This window comes from Chionomys nivalis, chromosome 11, assembly GCF_950005125.1.
Source record: "Chionomys nivalis chromosome 11, mChiNiv1.1, whole genome shotgun sequence".
NCBI lineage: Eukaryota > Metazoa > Chordata > Mammalia > Rodentia > Cricetidae > Chionomys > Chionomys nivalis.
The window spans coordinates 30,088,500-30,108,312 of record NC_080096.1 but is presented as its reverse complement, the minus strand read 5'-3'; the positions used below and the strand labels follow the sequence as shown (position 1 = coordinate 30,108,312).

At 37.8% G+C, this 19,813-nt stretch overlaps 1 protein-coding gene across 4 annotated transcripts in view; it reads left to right on the top strand.

Annotated features, from left to right (window-relative positions):
* Scmh1 (Scm polycomb group protein homolog 1) overlaps window positions 1-19,813 on the top strand; it is a 130,062-nt gene that overhangs the window by 12,106 nt on the left and 98,143 nt on the right. For 3 of the 4 annotated variants that reach the window (XM_057783615.1, XM_057783611.1, XM_057783610.1), the window contains exon 1: window positions 19,124-19,250. Coding sequence is in view for 1 of the 4 variants with exons in the window: in XM_057783609.1 (XP_057639592.1) it covers window positions 19,238-19,250 (13 nt within the window). In the remaining 3 variants the exon portion in view is untranslated. Of the gene's footprint in view, window positions 1-19,120; window positions 19,251-19,813 lie in introns of those variants that run through there. The other variant, XM_057783609.1, reaches the window with a different exon arrangement.

Below are 19,813 nucleotides of genomic sequence, written 5' to 3'. Positions count from 1 at the left end.
TTTGGAGCCTCTATAGTGAGAAGAGCAATATGGACTCTGAGAAAGAGATAACGAAAAGACAGCTTTTCTGATAGGAAGAGGTAAGGACCCCTTTGAATGGAATAGTGGAGGCCAAAGAAATGCCATGGAGGAAGGATTAAGAGGAAGAACAGGTATAACAGCACTTATTTGTAGCACTGAACAGCTGTAGAACTTAAAACAATCTGCCCAAGGTCACAAGGTTGGTTAATGGTAAAACTGAGATTTGAACTTTGGCAACTTGGGACCAGAGTCTGTGCATATGGTCAACAAGCTTATAAGCAAAATTGGTAGGAAATGGTGTTTTGAATGTCAAGGGAACAACAGTAACTTAAAAGAGAATAGTCATTGGTGTGAAAAACCCAAGGTGGTCAAAACAGAAATATTAAAAAGACAGCATTGACTTAAAAAAAACTCATATGCTTTAAATATAGGACACCAAGATAATAGAGTTAATATCTCTTAGAATACTAATTATTCGGGGGCTGGAGAGATGGCTCAGTGGTTAAGAGCATTGTTTGCTTTTCCAAAGGTCCTGAGTTCAATTCCCAGCAACCACATGGTGGCTCACAACCATCTGTAATGAGGTCTGGTGCCCTCTTCTGGCCTGCAGGCATACACACAGACAGAATATTGTATGCATAATAAATAAATAAGTATTTTAAAAAAAGAATACTAATTATTCAATCTACCAGTTCACTTGATTGGTGACTATAATTCAATTTAATTGAGAAGATGATTAAGTTAGAGATTATTCAAAAGACATCTCTATATTTAAGTGCCTGGTGTGTCAACATTAAGAAAGGACTTTTATCTTTTGCAGTCTGTAATCTTAGTTTCTCAATCAACCAGGATTGATATTGACAATTTTGTTTTCTCGGTGCCTTCTGATTTTTAACAAAAATAGGACTTATCCTGTTGTTGTTGTTAGTGTATTTCAAGACAAAGTACAGGGTTTCCAGATACTCTCAAGAACTTTCCAGCCTTAAATACTTCACAGATGAGAATATGGAAGAGAGCTTAGAAGCAGAGTTTAACAATCTGGAAATTGGGGTCTGGAGAGATGATTGAGTGATTAAGAGTATGTATTGCTCTTACAAAGGACCTGAATTCAGTTTCCAGAACCTACTGGGTAGATTACAGCCTCCTATAACTCCAGCTCCAGGGGATCCAATGCCTCTGACTTCTGAGGACACCCACACTGGTGTGCACCCTCCCCCCCCATATACCTAATTAAAACAAAAACAGTCTGGAAATTGTTGTGTGACTTGGTAGTTAGAAAGTCCCTCTTCAATCCTAGTTTTTTATTTGCTGGATCTGTGATTTAGGCAAGGACATTGAAATGGTGATATCTAAGATCTCTTCCAACTCAGGTTCTGGAACTGTTAAATCAGTTGTTCAATGGCAAAACTATTCCCAAAGAAAGGGATAAGCTTAGCAAGGGCATGAAAACTAGAATCTGGTTCTATTGACTCTTGACCCGAAATTTGACAAATGAATCATCAAGTTTTGGTTGACTGCTAAATATCAGGCATGAGCTAGTTCTATGAAAAAAGGCTTAGGAAATTGCTTTAAAATTTATCCAGTGTACCAAAGTGGCAACCAGATCTTCTCTGTGTGTGTTTTTGTCCATATATCTTGCCTTGTTCTAGAATGTAGTTATATGACACCTCTTCCATATAAGGTGCTATACTGAGAAGAAGAACCTTTGAGTATGTATGGGTAGGACACAGTTTCATACACAGGCCAGCCTAACTTAACCCCATTGCCTTTTCCATTTACCATGAGCACTATCCCCAGCAGTGTTCTATAATTTTAAGGCTTTATCAGTCCATTTGTGAGTGTTATCATATGTATGTTTCTTGAGTACATATTATTTCATCAATCAGTCTAGGCATACTAGAATCCTGATGCTATAGTTTGGGTCTTAAATGTCCCCCCAAAAGGCCCCTTTGTTAAAGACTTGGTCCCTGGATTGATGCTTTTGGAAGCTACTGAAACCTTTAAGATATGGGCTGACTGGGGAGGTCTCTGGGCTATTGGGGAGGGACATGCCCTCAAAAACAGTATCTTCTTTCATTTTTTCCTGTTTCCTGCCATGAAGTGGGCAGCTTTACGCTGACACCATGCTGACACACAGGCCCAGAATGACAGGGCCAATTGAATATGGGTTGAATTCTCTAAAATTGAGTCAAAATAAATATTTTTTCTTCATTAATAGATTGCCTCAGGTATCTGTTGGAATGACAGAAAATTGATTAACATCTAAATAGAAGAATGAAATGCTTCAGTGAATCAATCAAGATTGTTGTGTTTGTGTGGCGATGCCCGTGCAAGGCGGTCTGCATGCATGTGGAGGCCAGAGGGAAAGCCTCAGGAATACTGTCCACTTTATTTCCAAAACAGGAGCTTTCAGTGGTCCAGAGCGCACCTATTAGGCTAGGCTGGGTGGCCAGCTGGCTGGCAAACCTAATGGATCCTCCTGTCTTTGCCTTCCAGTGTTATGATTATAATTTCACATTACCATGTCTTGCTTTTTTAAGAATGTGGGTTCTAGAGATTAGAACTTGCTTCATGGCAAGTACTATACCAATTGAGTTATCTCTTCAGCTTAAGGGTGATTTTGAATTTGAGAAAATGTATGATTTGTTTCTTTTTAAAAGAGTCAGTGCTCATGTTTTAATAAGTTCCAAAATGTCTGTACCCTTTCAGCCTTTGGTCTGCATCCACTTCATCACCTCAAACTGTCATTTACAAACTGTTTCCTAATGATAAAAAGGAGGATTAGATGGTTTGTTCCCTTGGTGACTTTGCTACTGATTAACTGACTGGGGCCCTTATGCTCTACTAGGATAGAAACAGCGGTTAGGCAAAGTAAAGCACAAGTTCTAGTTTTTGGCAACTTTGGTATCTCTTGGCATTTGACAGCAGAGGGCATGGCAGTAGGCAGGTGGAGAAGCAGCTGACAGTACCTTCTAGTATTATGGCTTTCCTGCAGGCGTCAGGAAACCAGCCCCTTAGCTACAGCTCCTGCATAGGCTTCAGAAGTTGAGATTCCTTATCCCTTAGCAGTCATCAGTGTTAGAGATCTGGCCTGGGGTGTTTAAGATCTCTGGCTTGTTCCTAAGGGCTTGTCAGCTTAGAACTCTTGAGGTGACTAAGGGATCCGCAACCTCTCTTCTCTGGCTCCTTATAACCTTCTGTTCTTTGTCGGCCTCAAGACTGTCCTCTTTGTATCTCCGCCATTCTTCTTGTTTCTACCCTAGATGGCCTCTTGAATTTTCAGCTCCCTCTTGTTACTATGACCCCTTTCCCAGTTGCTACTGTTCAGGAGGTGACTCCCACTGCTTTCCCTCTGCTGTTGTTGCCATTGCTGCTTCTGCTGCACTTGGTCACCAGTCTTATGGTCCTATGTCTATACAGACAGCTGATCTCCTGCTTTTGTCTCAGAGTTCTGGCTGTGCCTCTGCTGCTGCCTTGCTATTACTGTTGCTGTACTTTCTCTGCTGCTTCTTTATTTCTGTTACTAGTTCAGCCCCCATCACTAGTAGTAGACAAGAAAAGACCACCCAAGAAGCTAATTTTTGCACTGGCAGAAGAGTTGTCTCCCAGCCAATTTACCAAGTAACCAAACTTTGCTCATATAACCAGAGAATGGGTGTTTGCCTCAATCATAGTAAACCTGGCATTCAGATGAAGGTTTGTTTTATACCAATTGCATCACTGTCTTTTCAGCACCTGTCACAGCAGTCCCACCAAGAAAAATGCTCCCTCTTCTGCCTTTGTTGGAAATGGTTACAGGGTCATCTGGAGTTCACTGAGGATTGTGAGGATAGCAAAAGGACAGATACAAACTGAAATAGTCCTGGCTAAGTCTGTACCTTCAGGAGCCAGAGCAGTCAGCTGCAGTCTTTATACAGGTTTTTTTTTTCTTCAAAGTATCCATGGAGTGTTGGAAACAGCTAGTGTTCCTTTAAGAGTAGTCTGGTTCTTTGAGCCTTTTCCAGCAGCCAGGGAAACAAGGAGAGTTCAATTATAGGGTCACATTGCCCTATCCCTTAATATATTTGTTCATTTACAGCAAAGTGAGCATCAGGGATGCTTACAATAAGATCTTTTAAAGAAATTAATTTTTATATGTGCGGGTGTTTGCCTACATGTGATTTACATGTGTGTCTGATGCCTGTACATGATGAAAGAGACTTTGGATCACCTGGAATTAGAGTTGCAGATTATTTTAAGCTGCCATATGGGTGCTAGGAATTGAACTGTGATCCTCTGGAAAAGCAACCAGTATTCTTAACCACAGAACCATCTCTCTAACCCCAGCGATAAAATCATAAAGAACTTATTAACTAACAGTGACTTTAGCAGATATTTTTATGTGCATACCTGTTCATGTGTATGTGTTGGAAGGTGTGTGCTTGTGTATAGATCAAAGATCAATTTGTAATTAATTAATGTGTTCTTCAATTGACCCTGTGCCTTATTTTTTGAAACAGTCTCTCACTAAACCTGAAACTCACAGATTTGGCCAAATTGGCTAGGCAGCAAGCTCTAAGGGTTGTCCCTCTCTACCTGCCCAGCACTGGGATTTCAGGTACATACCACTACACCCAGCTTTTACATGAATGCTGGGGATCAAACTCAGGAATTCATGCTTGTACAGTAGTCACTTTATAGACTAAGCCCAACTTAGTTCCCAACTTTAACCAGTTTCAACAGTACTTTAACAATGCCTAACAACTGGTGCTCCAGAGAGAGGAGGGTTTCCCTCATCTGTCTCAAGATTTTTATTGGAGTGAGAGACTCTTCACTTCAGTGCTCTTCCTTACCAAGCCTATAACTCTAGTCTCCTCATGACAAGAGCATCAAACAAATCCTTTTGTTTTCAGAAGACCAGTCTGAAAAGTAGCTGTTCAGTACGTCTCAAAAATGTGTGCATGATCAAACATTGGAAGTCTGAGAAGCTGTCGAACCAAGACAAGCTTAAGAAGATGTAGCAACTAAGTGAATTGTAATCACTTGGATGTCACCTTGGAACAAAAGGAGTGTGACTCAAGTATTGACTTTATATTTAATAGGGTACTGGCATTAGTTCTTTAATTGTAACATATTCATGTTATTATAAAACAAGATATTAATAACTAGGAAACTGAGTGTGTAGTACAGGTTGAGCTATCTATACAGTTTCCTATAAATCTAAAACTGTTCAAATAAAGGATTAGATGCTATTTATTTGAGATTTAATTAAACAGTATGCCTAGTGGTTGACTCACTTTATGGGTCTGACAAACTTCAACATATAGATAGATTTATGTGTCAGAATATATGCTAGCCAGATGTCATATAAATTTTCACACATCCATGCAATACATGTAGCAGTCAAAAGTATTCCAAGTGCAGGTCAACAGAAAGCATTCAGACAAATGTAAAATATTGAAAACACAGTGCCATTATTTGGCGGGATTGTGACTATGTCCCCATATTGGCTTTGTAAACAAAATCACTTCATATATAGATACTTTTTTTATGTGAGTTGTTTGTGTGGTGCTTTTTAAAAAAAGGTGTTAATACTTATTACCTTTGTATATTACCGTCAGTTGACTAGTTATGACTTTGGTCATATGAGAAGTTTGGGATAAACTTCTATAAGAAGTTAAAGGATAAAGGTCTATAATGCTTTAAAAAATAAAACCTTTTCAGGGATTAGGGCGATGAGTCAGTAGGTAAAAATGCATGCTGTATAAGCATGAAGACCTGAGTTCAAGTCCACAACACCCATAAGAAAAACTGGGCATAGTTATGCACACCAGTAATACCAGTCCTGGGAGGTAAAGACAGAGGCCAGGAGCTTACCCAGTCAGACAGTAGCCCAGACAATGATCTTCAGGTTCAGTGAGAGACCCTGTGTGAAAAAATAAAGTGGAGAGCCATAGAGTAAGGTTTTTGACATCTACCTTTCACCTGTGTACATACACACATCCCAGTTCACATGTGCACACACATGCATGTACCACACACCCAAGCACATACAAACACATCAAAGAATTGTTATCTTTTGAGAAATCTCAAAAAAGTTTGCATTCTACTAAAAATTATTTTCATCATTTCTGATTATATAATGAAAACCATTTGTAGAACTCTATCTTACAGTGTGTATTCTGTAAATATTATATAATGACCTCAGAGGACCTCTTGCTGTAGAAAACTATTGCTAAACAAATGTCTATAGAGCTAGAAATGATCTTGTTTAAGAACCCATTCCCCAGGGGGCTGGAGAGATGGCTCAGTGGTTAAGAGCATTGCCTGCTCTTCCAAAGGTCCTGAGTTCAATTCCCAGCAACCACATGGTGGCTCACAACCATCTGTAAAGAGGTCTGGCGCCCTCTTCTGGCCTTCAGGCATACACACAGACAGAATATTGTATAATAAATAAATAAATAAATAAATATTAAAAAAAAAAAAAAAGAACCCATTCCCCAGCCGGGCAGCGGTGGCACACGCCTTTAATCCCAGCACTTGGGAGGCAGAGGCAGGCGGATTTCTGTGAGTTCGAGGCCAGCCTGGTCTAGAAGAGCTAGTTCCAGGACAGGAACCAAAAAAGCTACGGCGAAACCCTGTCTCGAAAATAAAAAAAAAAAAAAAAAAAAAAAAAAGAACCCATTCCTCAAATCCTTCAGCTCAACTCAGATTTTCATCACACTTGCTGATTTAAAGCAGCTTCAATTAATGACCAAGCAAGGATTTGCAGGGGCAAAGCCTTCTGCTGAGCTAATGGGTAGGGTTTTGGTTTTTTTTTTTGTCTTTTTTTTTTTTTTTTAAGATTTATTTATTTATTATGTACACAGTGTTCAGCCTCCATGTATGCCTGCAAGCCAGAAGAGGGCACCAGATCTCATTACAGATGGTTATGAGCCACCATGTGGTTGCTGGGAATTGAACTCAGGACCTCCGGAAGAGCAATCAGTGCTCTTAACCTCTGAGCTACCTCTCCAGCCCGGGTAGGGTTTTTTTTTTGCTGATCTTCATACTTAGTTGTTCCACTAACTTCTTGAGAGTTGTTAGTTGAATTTTTGAAATGTTGTATCTTTATTTTTCCTACCTTTATTTTATTTTACTTGTTTAAAAACAAGGCAGGGATTGTATAGCCTAATAGTAGAATACTTGCTTAGTATATGTGAGGTTCTTTTTTTTTTTTTTTTTTTTTTTTCGAGACAGGGTTTCTCTGTAGCTTTGGAGCCTTTCCTGGAACTAGCTCTGTAGACCAGGCTGGTCTTGAACTCACAGAGATCCGCCTGCCTCTGCCTCCCAAGTGCTGGGATTAAAGGCATGCGCCACCGCTGCCCAGCTATATGTGAGGTTCTGAGTTTAATTTCTAGAATGAATGAATAAGTAAATAAGTGATTGAAATGAAAGATGAGGTAAGAATTAAATCAATACAAGTTTCTTTTTAATTCAGTGAAAGTTTTGAATATTTTTATTTTGAAATGTAAATGTAAAATAATTGGCTTTATTTTATTCACTAGCATGCATTGATTTTACACATTTTTATGTTCAATGTGATATTTCCAGCTCTTTTTATCTAGCTGATCCCCTTCTCACCCTCTAGAAACCACTATTCTATAGTCAAGACTGCCATGTTTCCCTTTTCTTTACTTTTTACCCTCCCACAGATGAGAGAGAACATGTGGTACTTGTCTCTCTGTGCCTGCCTTACTTCACTAAATAAATATCTTCTAGTTTCATCTATTTTGCTACCGATGACAGGATTTCATTCTTTTTCATTGCTTGAAAGTATCTATCTTTACACACACACACACACACACACACACACACACACACGGGTTGATGGATAAATGAGATGCTTTCCCAGTTTGATTCTCTATTGCTGTGATAAAACACTAATCAAGAGGAGAGAATTATTTTAACTTAGAGGTTATACCCCCCCCCCCCATCTTTGGAGGAAGCAAGGTCAGGAGTTCAAGAGCAGAACTTGAAGAACTGAAACAGAGAGATCATGGAGGAATGCCGCTCACTGAGTAACTTGCCTTCTTACACAACTCAAGACCACCTGTCCAAGAGTAGCATCATCTGTAGTGGACTTGGCTCTCCATATTAACCATTAATGAAGCAAATATCCCCCAGACTTAACCTGCAGATCAAATCTGATAGAGCCAATTCCTCGGTTGAGGTTCCCTTTTCCCAGGTGATTCTAGTTATGTAAAACTGACAAAAACTAGCCAGCACAGATACCATATTTTCTTTACTCATTCATGATGGGCACCTAGATTCTCGGTGTTTGCTATTTGGAATAGCACCTCAATGAACATAGACACGGAAGTATCCCCGTGTTTACTAATCACATTTCCTTCCAGTGTGTATCCAGAATTGGGACAGCTGTCTTGTATGCTAGATCTACTTTTCTTTGACAAGTATGCATTTATTGTAGGAAATAATGCATTGCATATGCCATTTTCATATATGTGTTACATACTTTCACCTCCTCCTTCTGCCCAAGCAGTCCTCCTACTTTCATGTCTTCTTAAAACTGTATATTCTGTATACGGTAGCATATGATATGTGTCTTTCTGTATCTCGCTTACTTCACTTAGTGTGATGAGAATTTAGGTCAACCAGGGGGACATAGTGAGACTCTGTCTCAAAAAAAAAAAAAAAAAAGCTAACCACACATAGATGAAGCTAGATCCCCATTTCTCAACTTCAAATGAATCAAAGACTTTAATGTAAACCTTAAAGCTTTGAAACTTTTAGAGGAAAAAGTACAGAAAACATTTCAAGATACTGGCAGTGATGTCTGTCGAGAGAGAAATGAATAAGGAAAATGTGGCATTTATACATAATGAAATTTTTCATTTGGGAAGATTAAGGAAGTTATGCCATTTGTCTTTACTTATGTACAGCCTATAATGGTTATGCTTATTTATGTGCCCCCCAACCATGTGTGGAGTACACATTGTGTGTGTATGCACATGTAGCACATGCTGTATGTGTGTGTTTAGGTCAAACTATACCCTCAGGTGTTGTTTCTCAGGATTCTCAGGAACTGTCTGTCCACCACCCTCCTCCATCTTTTTTGGTTTTGTTTGTTTTTTTTTGGTTTTGTTTTTGTTTTTTGAGACAGGGTTTCTCTGTGGTTTTGGAGCCTGTCCTGGAACTAGCTCTTGTAGACCAGGCTGGTCTCAAACTCACAGAGATCCGCCTGCCTCTGCCTCCCGACTGCTGGGATTAAAGGCATGCGCCACCACCGCCCGGCTTTGGTTTTGTTTTTGAGACAGGATCTTTTCTAAATAAAATTGCAAATCTCTTCTAATTATCTAAATCAGGTATGAGGAAGCCCCCGGATATGACCAATCCTGAGACAGAACTGACATGTGTGTGAAGACTAGAAGGCAAGTTACCTGCTTCCAAGACACAGTGACAGGGCAGTCACAGGAGAGAGAGAGTTCCATGAAAAGGGGAGAAAATTTTATAAGAATAAAAGAGCCACTGGTTTGGGGACTGGGATATATTGTACAGTGATAGAACGCTTGCATAGAACATACTCAAGGTGCTGACTAAATCCCCAGGACCTGGAAATAAAGGTATCAGTGGTCTAGAGCAAGTTGCAGGAGATATTTTATTCAATTCCAAGATATGAAAATAGTCCTTCGTAGTCAAATTGTGTTTTCTGAGCTGCTATGATAGCCCTATCTTTCCATCCCAAGAGAATGTCATTACCCTATGTCTCTGTATCTGTGACTGCCTTTGGTGGTATCAGGAGCCATGAAACATCAACAGAGACTGTGACTGCATCAGAACCTGAACCCAGACAGAAGCCCACACTCAGATATCACCTGGATGGCAATGAAGCCACCCACCTCAGCCCACTGCTCATCTCTTTTCCCTCTTTAGATATGCCTCTGTCCACAGGACATGAACTGTTTTGTTTCTCTCCTCCCACATATATTGTTCCATATAGTTGCTCACTATAGTAGTACCAAGTGGGCCAGTGTTTTCTTCTCAGAACCTGGGACAGATGCCCCAGACTCACATGTGGGTTTCCTTACCCCACGTAGAGAGTCATGGCTCTGGGCAAGACCATGCTTCCTCATCACAAAGAGATCACAATAATGCCCAACTGCCTGAGCTGCCATCCATTGAGTTCTGCCGGCCCCAGTCTCATGGCATGGGACCAGGGTGTTGCTGGAGACCTCTTGGGAACATGGACTAGAAAGCCCAGGCTGCAATCCCTTGAGTTTCGCCAGTTCCAGCCCTCTCGCTTTGTCTTCTGCATTTTTCTTCAAGCATCAAGAAGACTCCAGGCCCTTTCACATTTTAATTCTAATATAAAATAGTCATCCCAGTTAGTCATTTTTACTTTCTAGAAAAATCCAGCTGCTGAACACAATTCAAAGTTTTCTGCCACTTGATTACAACAGATTTCTCAAAAGTGTCCAGTAAACTTATACTTTATTTCCTTTTAAGATTCCACCAGAAATACTTTAGTGCTCACATTTTTAACTGCCTCTTCCATTAAGTTATGGTGTTTTCTATTGAGGACTTTAAATTTCTTCCAACTCTTTCTCTTAATTAGAGCAGCTTTCCATTTTAGGTATAAAGATCATTATTAGTTCCCTAGGGCTGCTAGAGCTGAAAGGCAAGGAAGGCTCTTCACCTGCAAGCTTTTAAAGTATACAGGCCTTTCAACAGCTTGCCCTTAGACATCAGCCTCTCTGTAGCATGATATACTGTATGACTGCTGCAGAGTATAGCAGCTCTGGAAAAAGGAAATAGGATTGTTACTGTATTCTTCAGTGCAAGGCAGTGGGTACCAAGTAGCTGTCTGTTTAGAGGGCTTTCAACCTCCTGAGTCCTAGGATAACAGGCATGTGCTTCTATGCCTAGTTTCTTTGTTTTCATGAGGACCTATACTGTGTGTGTGTCTGTTTTCTTTTTAGTACTAACATCAATGTTGAAAGTCTCTTAAATTATATAAAATTGTTTTGTATAAGACTTATCCATGGCACTACTGATGAGAAAAAGCTCTAGCGATAAGAAATGTTGGTTGCCAGGACTGTCATTTCAATTTATTTTATTTGCATTGAACACATTAATAAATTGCCACAGTGGTAATAGGAAAGTAATGAACCTTCTAGAGGCCAGCTGGGGCACAGAGTGCTAACAGGAACCTTCGTGGCAACTACCGTTGTTGTGCACAACTTAGTTTAAAGGTTTGAGGTTTCTGTTTTATTCCCTTTGGAACACATACTTTGCAAAATCCAAACGCTGTTTTAGTACTATGTGCTAGTAAGAGTGTATTTTAAATTTTATTTGAAAAATTTTACATTTGTTCTAAGTTTGGCCCCACTATAATGTAGTATAGAAGAGGAATTGTTTACCAAGGGAGAAAGAGTCAGGAAGGCTGAAAAAGAGGTTTCAGTGATTTTTCAGTGAAACTGTAAAGGATGAGTTGTAAGTTAGCAACTTAGAGTTCATCTATAGCAGATGAGTCAAAGTGTTGTGAATCTTTTAGAACAACTTGGAGGAAGAAAAGAAAGGGGAGAAAATGATCTGGGAAAGTATCTTGAAGCAAATCTTAAAACTTTAAGTTTGATGTGTATAAATATACTGTAACATGTAGGTCCTGCTTGTTGGGGTTTCTGTCCCGCCCGGTACCCCACAGCCAGCAAGCCTCCCAAAAAATCACACACACAGAGATCTCCATAAGTTATAAAGCTGATTGGCCCATTGGCTCAGGCTACGTATTAGCTCTTGGAGCTTATATTAACCCATTGTTCTTACCTATGCTAGCCACATGGCTCGGACCTTTCTCAGCAGGGCAGCTCACATCTTGCTTCTCTGGAGTCTGGGCAGGAGTGGGAGGAATCAACTTCCTCCTTCCCAGAATTCTCCTGTTCTCATTGCATCATTTTTACTTCCTGTCTGGTTTTCCCACCTATATTTCCTGCCTGGCCAATTAGCGTTTATTTAAAACATGATTGACAGAATACAGACAATTTTCCCGCACCAATATACAAATAAATAATACAAATAGGTCAATATGTGAGTTAGATGACTGAAAATTATAAAGGATTTTGAAACTGGATTATTTAAATTTACATACCAACCACAGTTTCCCCTCCTTCTTATTTTCTTTTTCTTTTTCCCCCACCTCCTTCCTACCCCCTCTCATACACTCCTCAGAAAAGGTAAGGCCTCCCATGAGATTCAACAAAGCATGGTCTATCAAGTTGAGGGAAATCCAGGCTCTTCCCACCTACATCAAGTCTGAGTGAGGCATCACAACATAGAGAATGAGGCATCACAACATAGCCTGGTTATCATTTACTTTACATCTAGTATTCACTTATGAGTGAGTACATACCATGTGTGTCTTTCTGGATCTGGTTACCTCTCAGGATGATTTTTTTTCTAGTTCTACTTATTTGCGTGCAAATTTTATGATGCCATTGTTGTTTTTTTAACACTGAGTAATACTCCATTGTGTAAATATATCACACTTTCTTTATCCATTCTTCCATTGAGGGGCATCTAGGTTGTTTCCATGTTCTGGCTACTATGAATAATGCTGCTATGAACATGATTGAGCAAATGTCCTTGTGGTATGATTGAGCATCCTTTGGGTGTATGCCAAAGAGTAGTATTGCTGGGTCTTGAGGCAGATTGATTCCCAATTTTCTGAGAAACCACTAAACTGATTCTCCAAAGCAGCTGTACAAATTTGCATTCCTATCAGTGATAGAGAAATGTTCCCGTTACTCCACATCTTCTCCAGCATAAGCTATCATCAGTAGTTTTGATCTTAGCCATTCTGACAAGTATAAGATAATATCTCAGAGTCATTTTGATTTGTATTTTCCTGATGACTAAGGATGTTGAACATTTCCTTAAATGTCTTTGAGCCATTTTCTTCTGTTGAAAATTCTCTGCTTAGGCGAATCTCTGTGAGTTCGAGACCAGCCTGGTCTACAAGAGCTAGTTCCAGGACAGGCTCCAAAACCACAGAGAAACCCTGTCTCGAAAAACCAAAAAAAAAAGAAAGAAAGAAAAGAAAGAAAGAAAGAAAGAAAGAAAGAAAGAAAGAAAGAAAGAAAGAAAGAAAGAAAGAAAGTTCTCTGCTTAGATCTGTACCCCATTTTTTTTTTAAATTGAATTACGGTATTTTGATGTCTAGTTTCTTGAGTTCTTTATATATTTTGGAGATCAGCCCTCTGTCAGATGTGGGGTTGGTGAAGATCTTTTTCCTTTTTATAGGCTGCTGCTTTATCTTATTGACCATGTCCTTTGCCTTACAGAAGTTTCTCAATTTCAGGAGGTTCCATTTATTAATTGTCAATCTCAGTGTCTGTGCTATTGGTGTTATATTCAGGAAGTGGTCTCCTGTGCCAATTTGTTCAAGGCTGCTTCCCATTTTCTCTTCTATCAGTTTCAGCATAGCTGAATTTATGTTGAGGCTTTTGATCCACTTGGACTTGAGTTTTGTGCACTGCTATGGATGTGCATCGATATGAATCTGGAATCTACATGTTGACATATAGTTATGCCAGCATCATTTGTTGAAGATTTTTTCCCTATTGTATAATTTTGACTTCTTTGTCAAAGATCAGGTGTTTATAGGTGTGTTGATTTATGTCAGGGTTTTTGATTCGATTCTTTTGATCCATGTGTCTTGTTTTTATGCCAATATCAACTTGTTTTTATTACTATAGCTCTATAGTAGAGCTTGAAGTTGGCAGTGGTGTTGCCAACTTGTTTCTTTATTGTACAGGATTGTTTTAGCTATATTGTGTTGTTTTTCCCCCCATATAAAGTATTGTTTTTTCAAGGTCTGTGAAGAATTGTGATGAGATTTTGATGGAGATTGTATTGAATCTGTAGATTGCTTCTGCAAATTGCCTTTCTTACTATGTTAATCCTACCTATCCAAGAGCATGGGAGATCTTTCCATCTTCTGATATCTTCTTTAGTTTCTTTCTTCGAAGACTTTCTTGTCATACAGGTCTTTCACTTGTTTGGTTAGAGTTACCCAAGGGTGTTGTTTCTCTGATTTCTTTGTCAGCCTGATTATCTTTTATATATAGGAGGGCTACTGATATTTTCTTGCATTAATCTTGTATCCTGCCATGTCACACATTACTGAAGTTGTTTATCAGCTGTAGGAGTTCCCTAGTAGAATTTTTTGGGTTACTTATGTATACTATCATAAGGATGATATATTTATATAGTTAGGTTTTATAAGTGTATTTAATTATTCTCATTATTTGAAGTGCCTCTCCATGTATGTCCGATTACTACTTTGTTGGATACTTTTCACATAAGTGACAAAAGAGAGAGCTCAGCCATTGAAGGCTAGACTCTCAACCAAAACACCAAAAGTAAATGATACAGATGATTTAAGTGTTCATGTGTTTAAGTCTCTGTGTGTATTTTGATCTCCAACTTAGGCTTAATATAGATACCCAAATAATTTGGTTAAGTTACTCTGAACCTCTACAAAATGAAAGACATTTTGACAAGATAAAATCATTTATTTAACTTAGCTAAGTTTTATGATGACATAATACTCAGTGGTTTGTGTATTTTTATGCCACATTTAGTGAGGTAGTCAGGGAGAAATAAAATTGAACAAAAAGGATGAGGTATAATAAAAATAACCTAGAGACTTCAGCAACTAGGCCCTGACAGAGTGTTCGAATATTTCCTGGCATTTCTGCCTTTGATCACTTAACCTCTGGTATAGGAGGCACCTTTAACTCTGATGGTCTTAGGACTTTGTGTTGAGGAAAGTAAGAAAACCTCAGGTTTTATGACCAGATATGAGGAGGGGAATGGGAAAGATGGGAGTGGCTTCTGCTGTGTTCTTTTATTGTTTCAGTTTAACATATTTTTGAAGCTTGATGGTGGTGGTGCTCACCTTTAATCCTAGGATTTGGGAGCCAGCCTGGTCTACAGAGTGAGTTCTAGGATGGCAAAGGTTACACAGAGAAACCTTGTTTTGTTGTTGTTGTCGTCATTGGTATTTTGTTTTGTTTTGTATTTTGTGGGGGGTTCTGTGTTCTGAAATTATTGCACTTTCTGTAGAACACCTTTAGCTGATCTTTTTAGTACATCACATTTAGAATAGGTGTTTTAAAGTTTATTCTTTGCCTTTTCCCTTTAAAGAACTTTTAAAATTAATAAAAACAATATTGCATGATTTGGACCTGGTAGCCCCATGACCGACTCTGCAGCTAGAACTTGCGTGTAGTGTAGGGTGCTGGCATGGGGTTTGGAATCTTAGTTCTTCCCATCCCCACTCCTTAGGAAAATTAGACCTTCTAATGTATCCAACTAATAAACAAGTTTTGTTTTGCTTTTCTGTGTTTGTTTAGAGACAATCAGCTTTGAATTATTTTCTCCAGAAATCTGTTTGCATTTTATATTATGAAAATTCTTCCAAGTTTCCAGTTTTTTGGTGACACTTCCCTATTTCCAGTGCTAAGCAGCCGTGTAATATATTTTTAAAATCTTTTATCATTTCAATACATGGCTTTTAAATGACTCTTAATCAGTTAGAATTTGTCTTGTGTCATGTAGATTTCCTTAATAAGTTCTTGTAAAGGTGAATTAAATCATGATTATATTACTCAATTCCTTCCATCGTGAAGGTATCTTTAAATAATGATCCTATCAAATTTCAGTGACTTACAGATAGATACTACAGTATTCAGGTTTTTTGTTTAATTTAGGAGGTTTTCATTAACTGTGATTCTCTTAGAAATTTACTCATGGGTTCTAATTACAATCCTTCCAAGTAAAGTAGTTTAAGATTTCAAGCATGATTACTTTCTTCTTTCTTATCCTATATTTTAAAAATTCATACTATTTTTCTTGGTTATTGGCATACTTTCATTTAATTCATAAATACTGTCTCCTCCATGCTAATATATTCCAGGTGTTGAGCTCTAGGACTGAATAAATTACAAAGACAAAGGCTCTGTTGGGAGAGACAAATAATAGGTGTAGAAAATATTCAATAGTGCTAATTACTATTTAGATAACTAAAGAAAAATAGAAGGCTTGAGTGATAGGCCAAAGAAGGTTTCTCTGAGGGGCTTACATTTAAACTGAGGTTTGGAAAATAAAAAGGTTGCCAAGTGTGAATAGAAGGATGAAACAGTCCAAGTAATGCAGATTCTTGGCCTCTCAATTGAGGCTGAGAAGACTCCGTGACTGGAGCTTAGAGTGAGTGATGAGAGCTAGGAGATGGGGCAGAAGAGGGGTAGCTCAGGGCCAGATCACATGGTACTCTGTAGGCCTTTGAAAGATTTTAAATGAGAATGACATGGTCAAATTTACATAATCAAATTTACATAATCAAATTTACATAATTTACATATAATCAAGACAAGACTATAATATGGTCAATACTGAGAACTTCTAACTAGAGGATATATAAGAGATTGCATTTTCTGCTAAGTAAAATGAAGTGTTCTAGTTTTCTTTAAAAAAAAAAAAGCCATCAAACCATAGAGGTAAGAAATTTGGCCAGATTCTATTGCTTGTGAGTAATTGTACCATTAACTAAATGTGTAAACTTGAACAAATTTTCAGACCTCTTTTTGCAATGCTCTCTTCATTACTACTGTGAAAACAATAGTACTTGACCTTATAGAATAGAGAGAATTGAACATCTCAATACATGTGAAATGTTTAGAGAAAATTTGGCACATGATATATACTTAATAAAGGTCTATTATTAATATTTATTCTTTCAAGCTTTTGTCCCATAAGATGTGCAGTTGGGTGTGACTTGAAATACTATTTTTTAAACTTACTATAACTTTAAATCAGAAACTAATCTTCATTTAAGTTCTTGGAAAAATTTAAGTATGATTTGAATAACTTGAATGTGATGCTTTTTCAACTATAAACTTTAAAAAACTGAAATACAGTTTGTGATTTTCTAATTAAAACTTCTCACTTAAATGGATATGAATTACAATCACATACCAGATTTTGAAGACTTAATATGAAAAGGTGCATTTTTGTTGATGATTTTTCCTCCAGGAGCTAAATGGTGTCTCATTCCCTCTGCCTACTTCTCCATCTCTTCCAGCCTGGCTATATTCTGCCCTGCCATAGGCCAAAGCAGATTTATTCATTAGCCAATAAAAGCAACACATATACAGAAAGACATCCCACATCATCTCCCCTTTTCTGCCTAAATAAAAAGAATGATTTTAATTTAATATAGTAACATTACATATAATAAAATAGTTATCAAACAAGAATTACAATTACAATATTTCTTTGTAAGTCTAAAGTGTTATATCTAATTTATATTTTATCATAACTAAGGAAAAGTGTAACTATTCTTCAACCCCACCAAAGACTCAGAAGGATATAATATTACCTAAGTAGACAGGAAGTGTATTGTAAGCAACTTCCAGAACTCTGGAGTTGACAGAGGCATCTCGCTGCCTGGACACTCACCTAAAGTTCTTCTGTAACATTGGGGCATCCATCTTCAGCCTACAGTACCATAGTGTCTTGACAGATTTTTACATGAAGCAGGAAATTTGAAGATGTTCTTCCTTGTACTGACAAAGTTCATTAGTTGCTTTTTTCTTTGTCCTGCAGAATGTATGGCAGTTTCTTCTGTGAAGCAGGAACCCTGAAGAACCATCCCATCTTTTGGAAAGTTCAGCAGTCACTTTTCTGTGGTCCTACATGTTCAGTTCATACAGCATATCATCAAGCAGTCTAGGCAAGAGCAGTTTCTTGCCCAAATGGCTAAACTTATCACAATGAAGGCAAATTCCATAACAAGTTTTTTCAATGCCTATCAACCTCTCTGAAGTAATTGGTACTGCCAGAAGCAGACATGTCTCACTGTTGAGAAAAGTTTAAGTTCTTAAAACCTTTTAAATGCCATATTCTGGAGGTCTTTGAAGTGTTGAAGATTATCTGTCTAACTGAAATATATCTCTGTATATCTAGAAAAACCTAATGAATACATGACTACAGGTTTGACTATTATAAATGGCTATGTATTAATCCATTAAATTTAATTATACATTACATTTTTAAATTAACTGTATAAACATAATACAACAACATATAAACAAGAGCAGAAATACATAAATACAGTGTAACAGCATTGACCTTAAATATGTATCAATAGACCAAGAGCCATATCAATGCAAAGTATTCATCTCTATATCATATCCCCTTTTAAATGAAAACAAAAATTTATAAACAATCACTTTGGGAATTTGGGCATGGTTTTCTCCAAACTGCTTCCTACTATTTGTTGGGCAAAGTATTTTTAGGGTTCATAGAGACCTTTCAGGGGCTCTTGTTCTATCAAACCACATTAATCTGGAAGGAATTCACAGGTTCTCATCTTCTGTGGAAACAAAAACAGAACCTCTTTTCCAAAGTAACATATCCTTAGACTCAAATTTTGAAGCTAAGATACCTTGTGGTATGATTGAGCATCTTTGGGTATATGTCCAAGAGTGGTATTGCTGGGTCTTCAGGTAGATTGAATCCCAATTTTCTGAGAAACCACCATACTGATTTCCAGAGTGGCCATACAAGTTTGCACTCCACCAGCAATGGGGGAGTGTTCCCTTTATATTCTGTATATCTGCACTATCCAATACAGTGGACACTAACCCCTATTATTACTGTGATTTTACTTAATTACAGTAATTACCCACTTACAAAATGTGTCTCTAAATATATTCAAATTATAGGGCTAAGATTTCAAAATATGTATGGTAGAATTTAGTTTATAATCCTTATTAATGGTTTTTGTGACTTTTGAATTTTTAGTTTGTTTAGTTGGAAACTGTTTATATTCAATATTTGCGTTGGAACAAATATAGAAAATATTTATATTTATTTCTATGCATATAAAGGCTTCCGTTGTACTTGTGGTATTTGTTATAAGTTACCTTCCAACTCTGAGATACTCTAATAGTAAAACTATGCATTGAATATTTTTTCTTAATAGTGCAGCCTAATATTAGTACTTAAAGGTCTCACCATAGAATTTTAACTGTCTTCTCTCCACACCCTTTCTTTACAGATGGAGAAATTAATATACAGAGAAACTGACTTGTCAGCAGTCAGAGCAAGACATAGGTGAATCCAGGAATAAGTTTGAAGCCTCTTCTCTGCTTGCTTGGTTTTTAGTCCATTGACTATGCAGCCTAGTGGTAAGTATTCATTTATGCATTCTAGCAGTGAGTAGAATTAAGGAGGCCAACAAAGAGTGAATTTAAGAAATTCCTTGTTACTAACCAAAGTCATTATCCTTTTCCATTTAGTTTATTTTTAAATTTGGTGTATATATCTATCTGCATGTGGTTTTGTGAAAATGAGTACAGGTGCCTGTGGAGTTCAGAAGAGGGCATTGGATGTCCTGGAACTGGAGTGACAGGAGGTATAGCCACCTGACATGGGTTTTGGGAACCAAAGTCTAGTCTCCTACAAGAGCAGTATGTGTTTTTAATGGCTGACTCATCTCTCTAGGCTCTCTTTCCTTCTCTTTATACCAATAATACCATTTTTTTGTTATTATGAATCTTCCAAGTTGGGAGAGGAGATTGGAAGTTTAATTTTTAAATAGCTGAAACTATTTGTCTTTTGGCCAGACTGAAGATTATTAAGAATGAAAAAAAGGTCTAAACTCCAATGATTTTTATTTTTTGAGACAAGGTTTCACTTTGTAGCCCTGGCTGGCCTGGTACTTGCCTTATCGACCAGGCTGGCCTTAAAC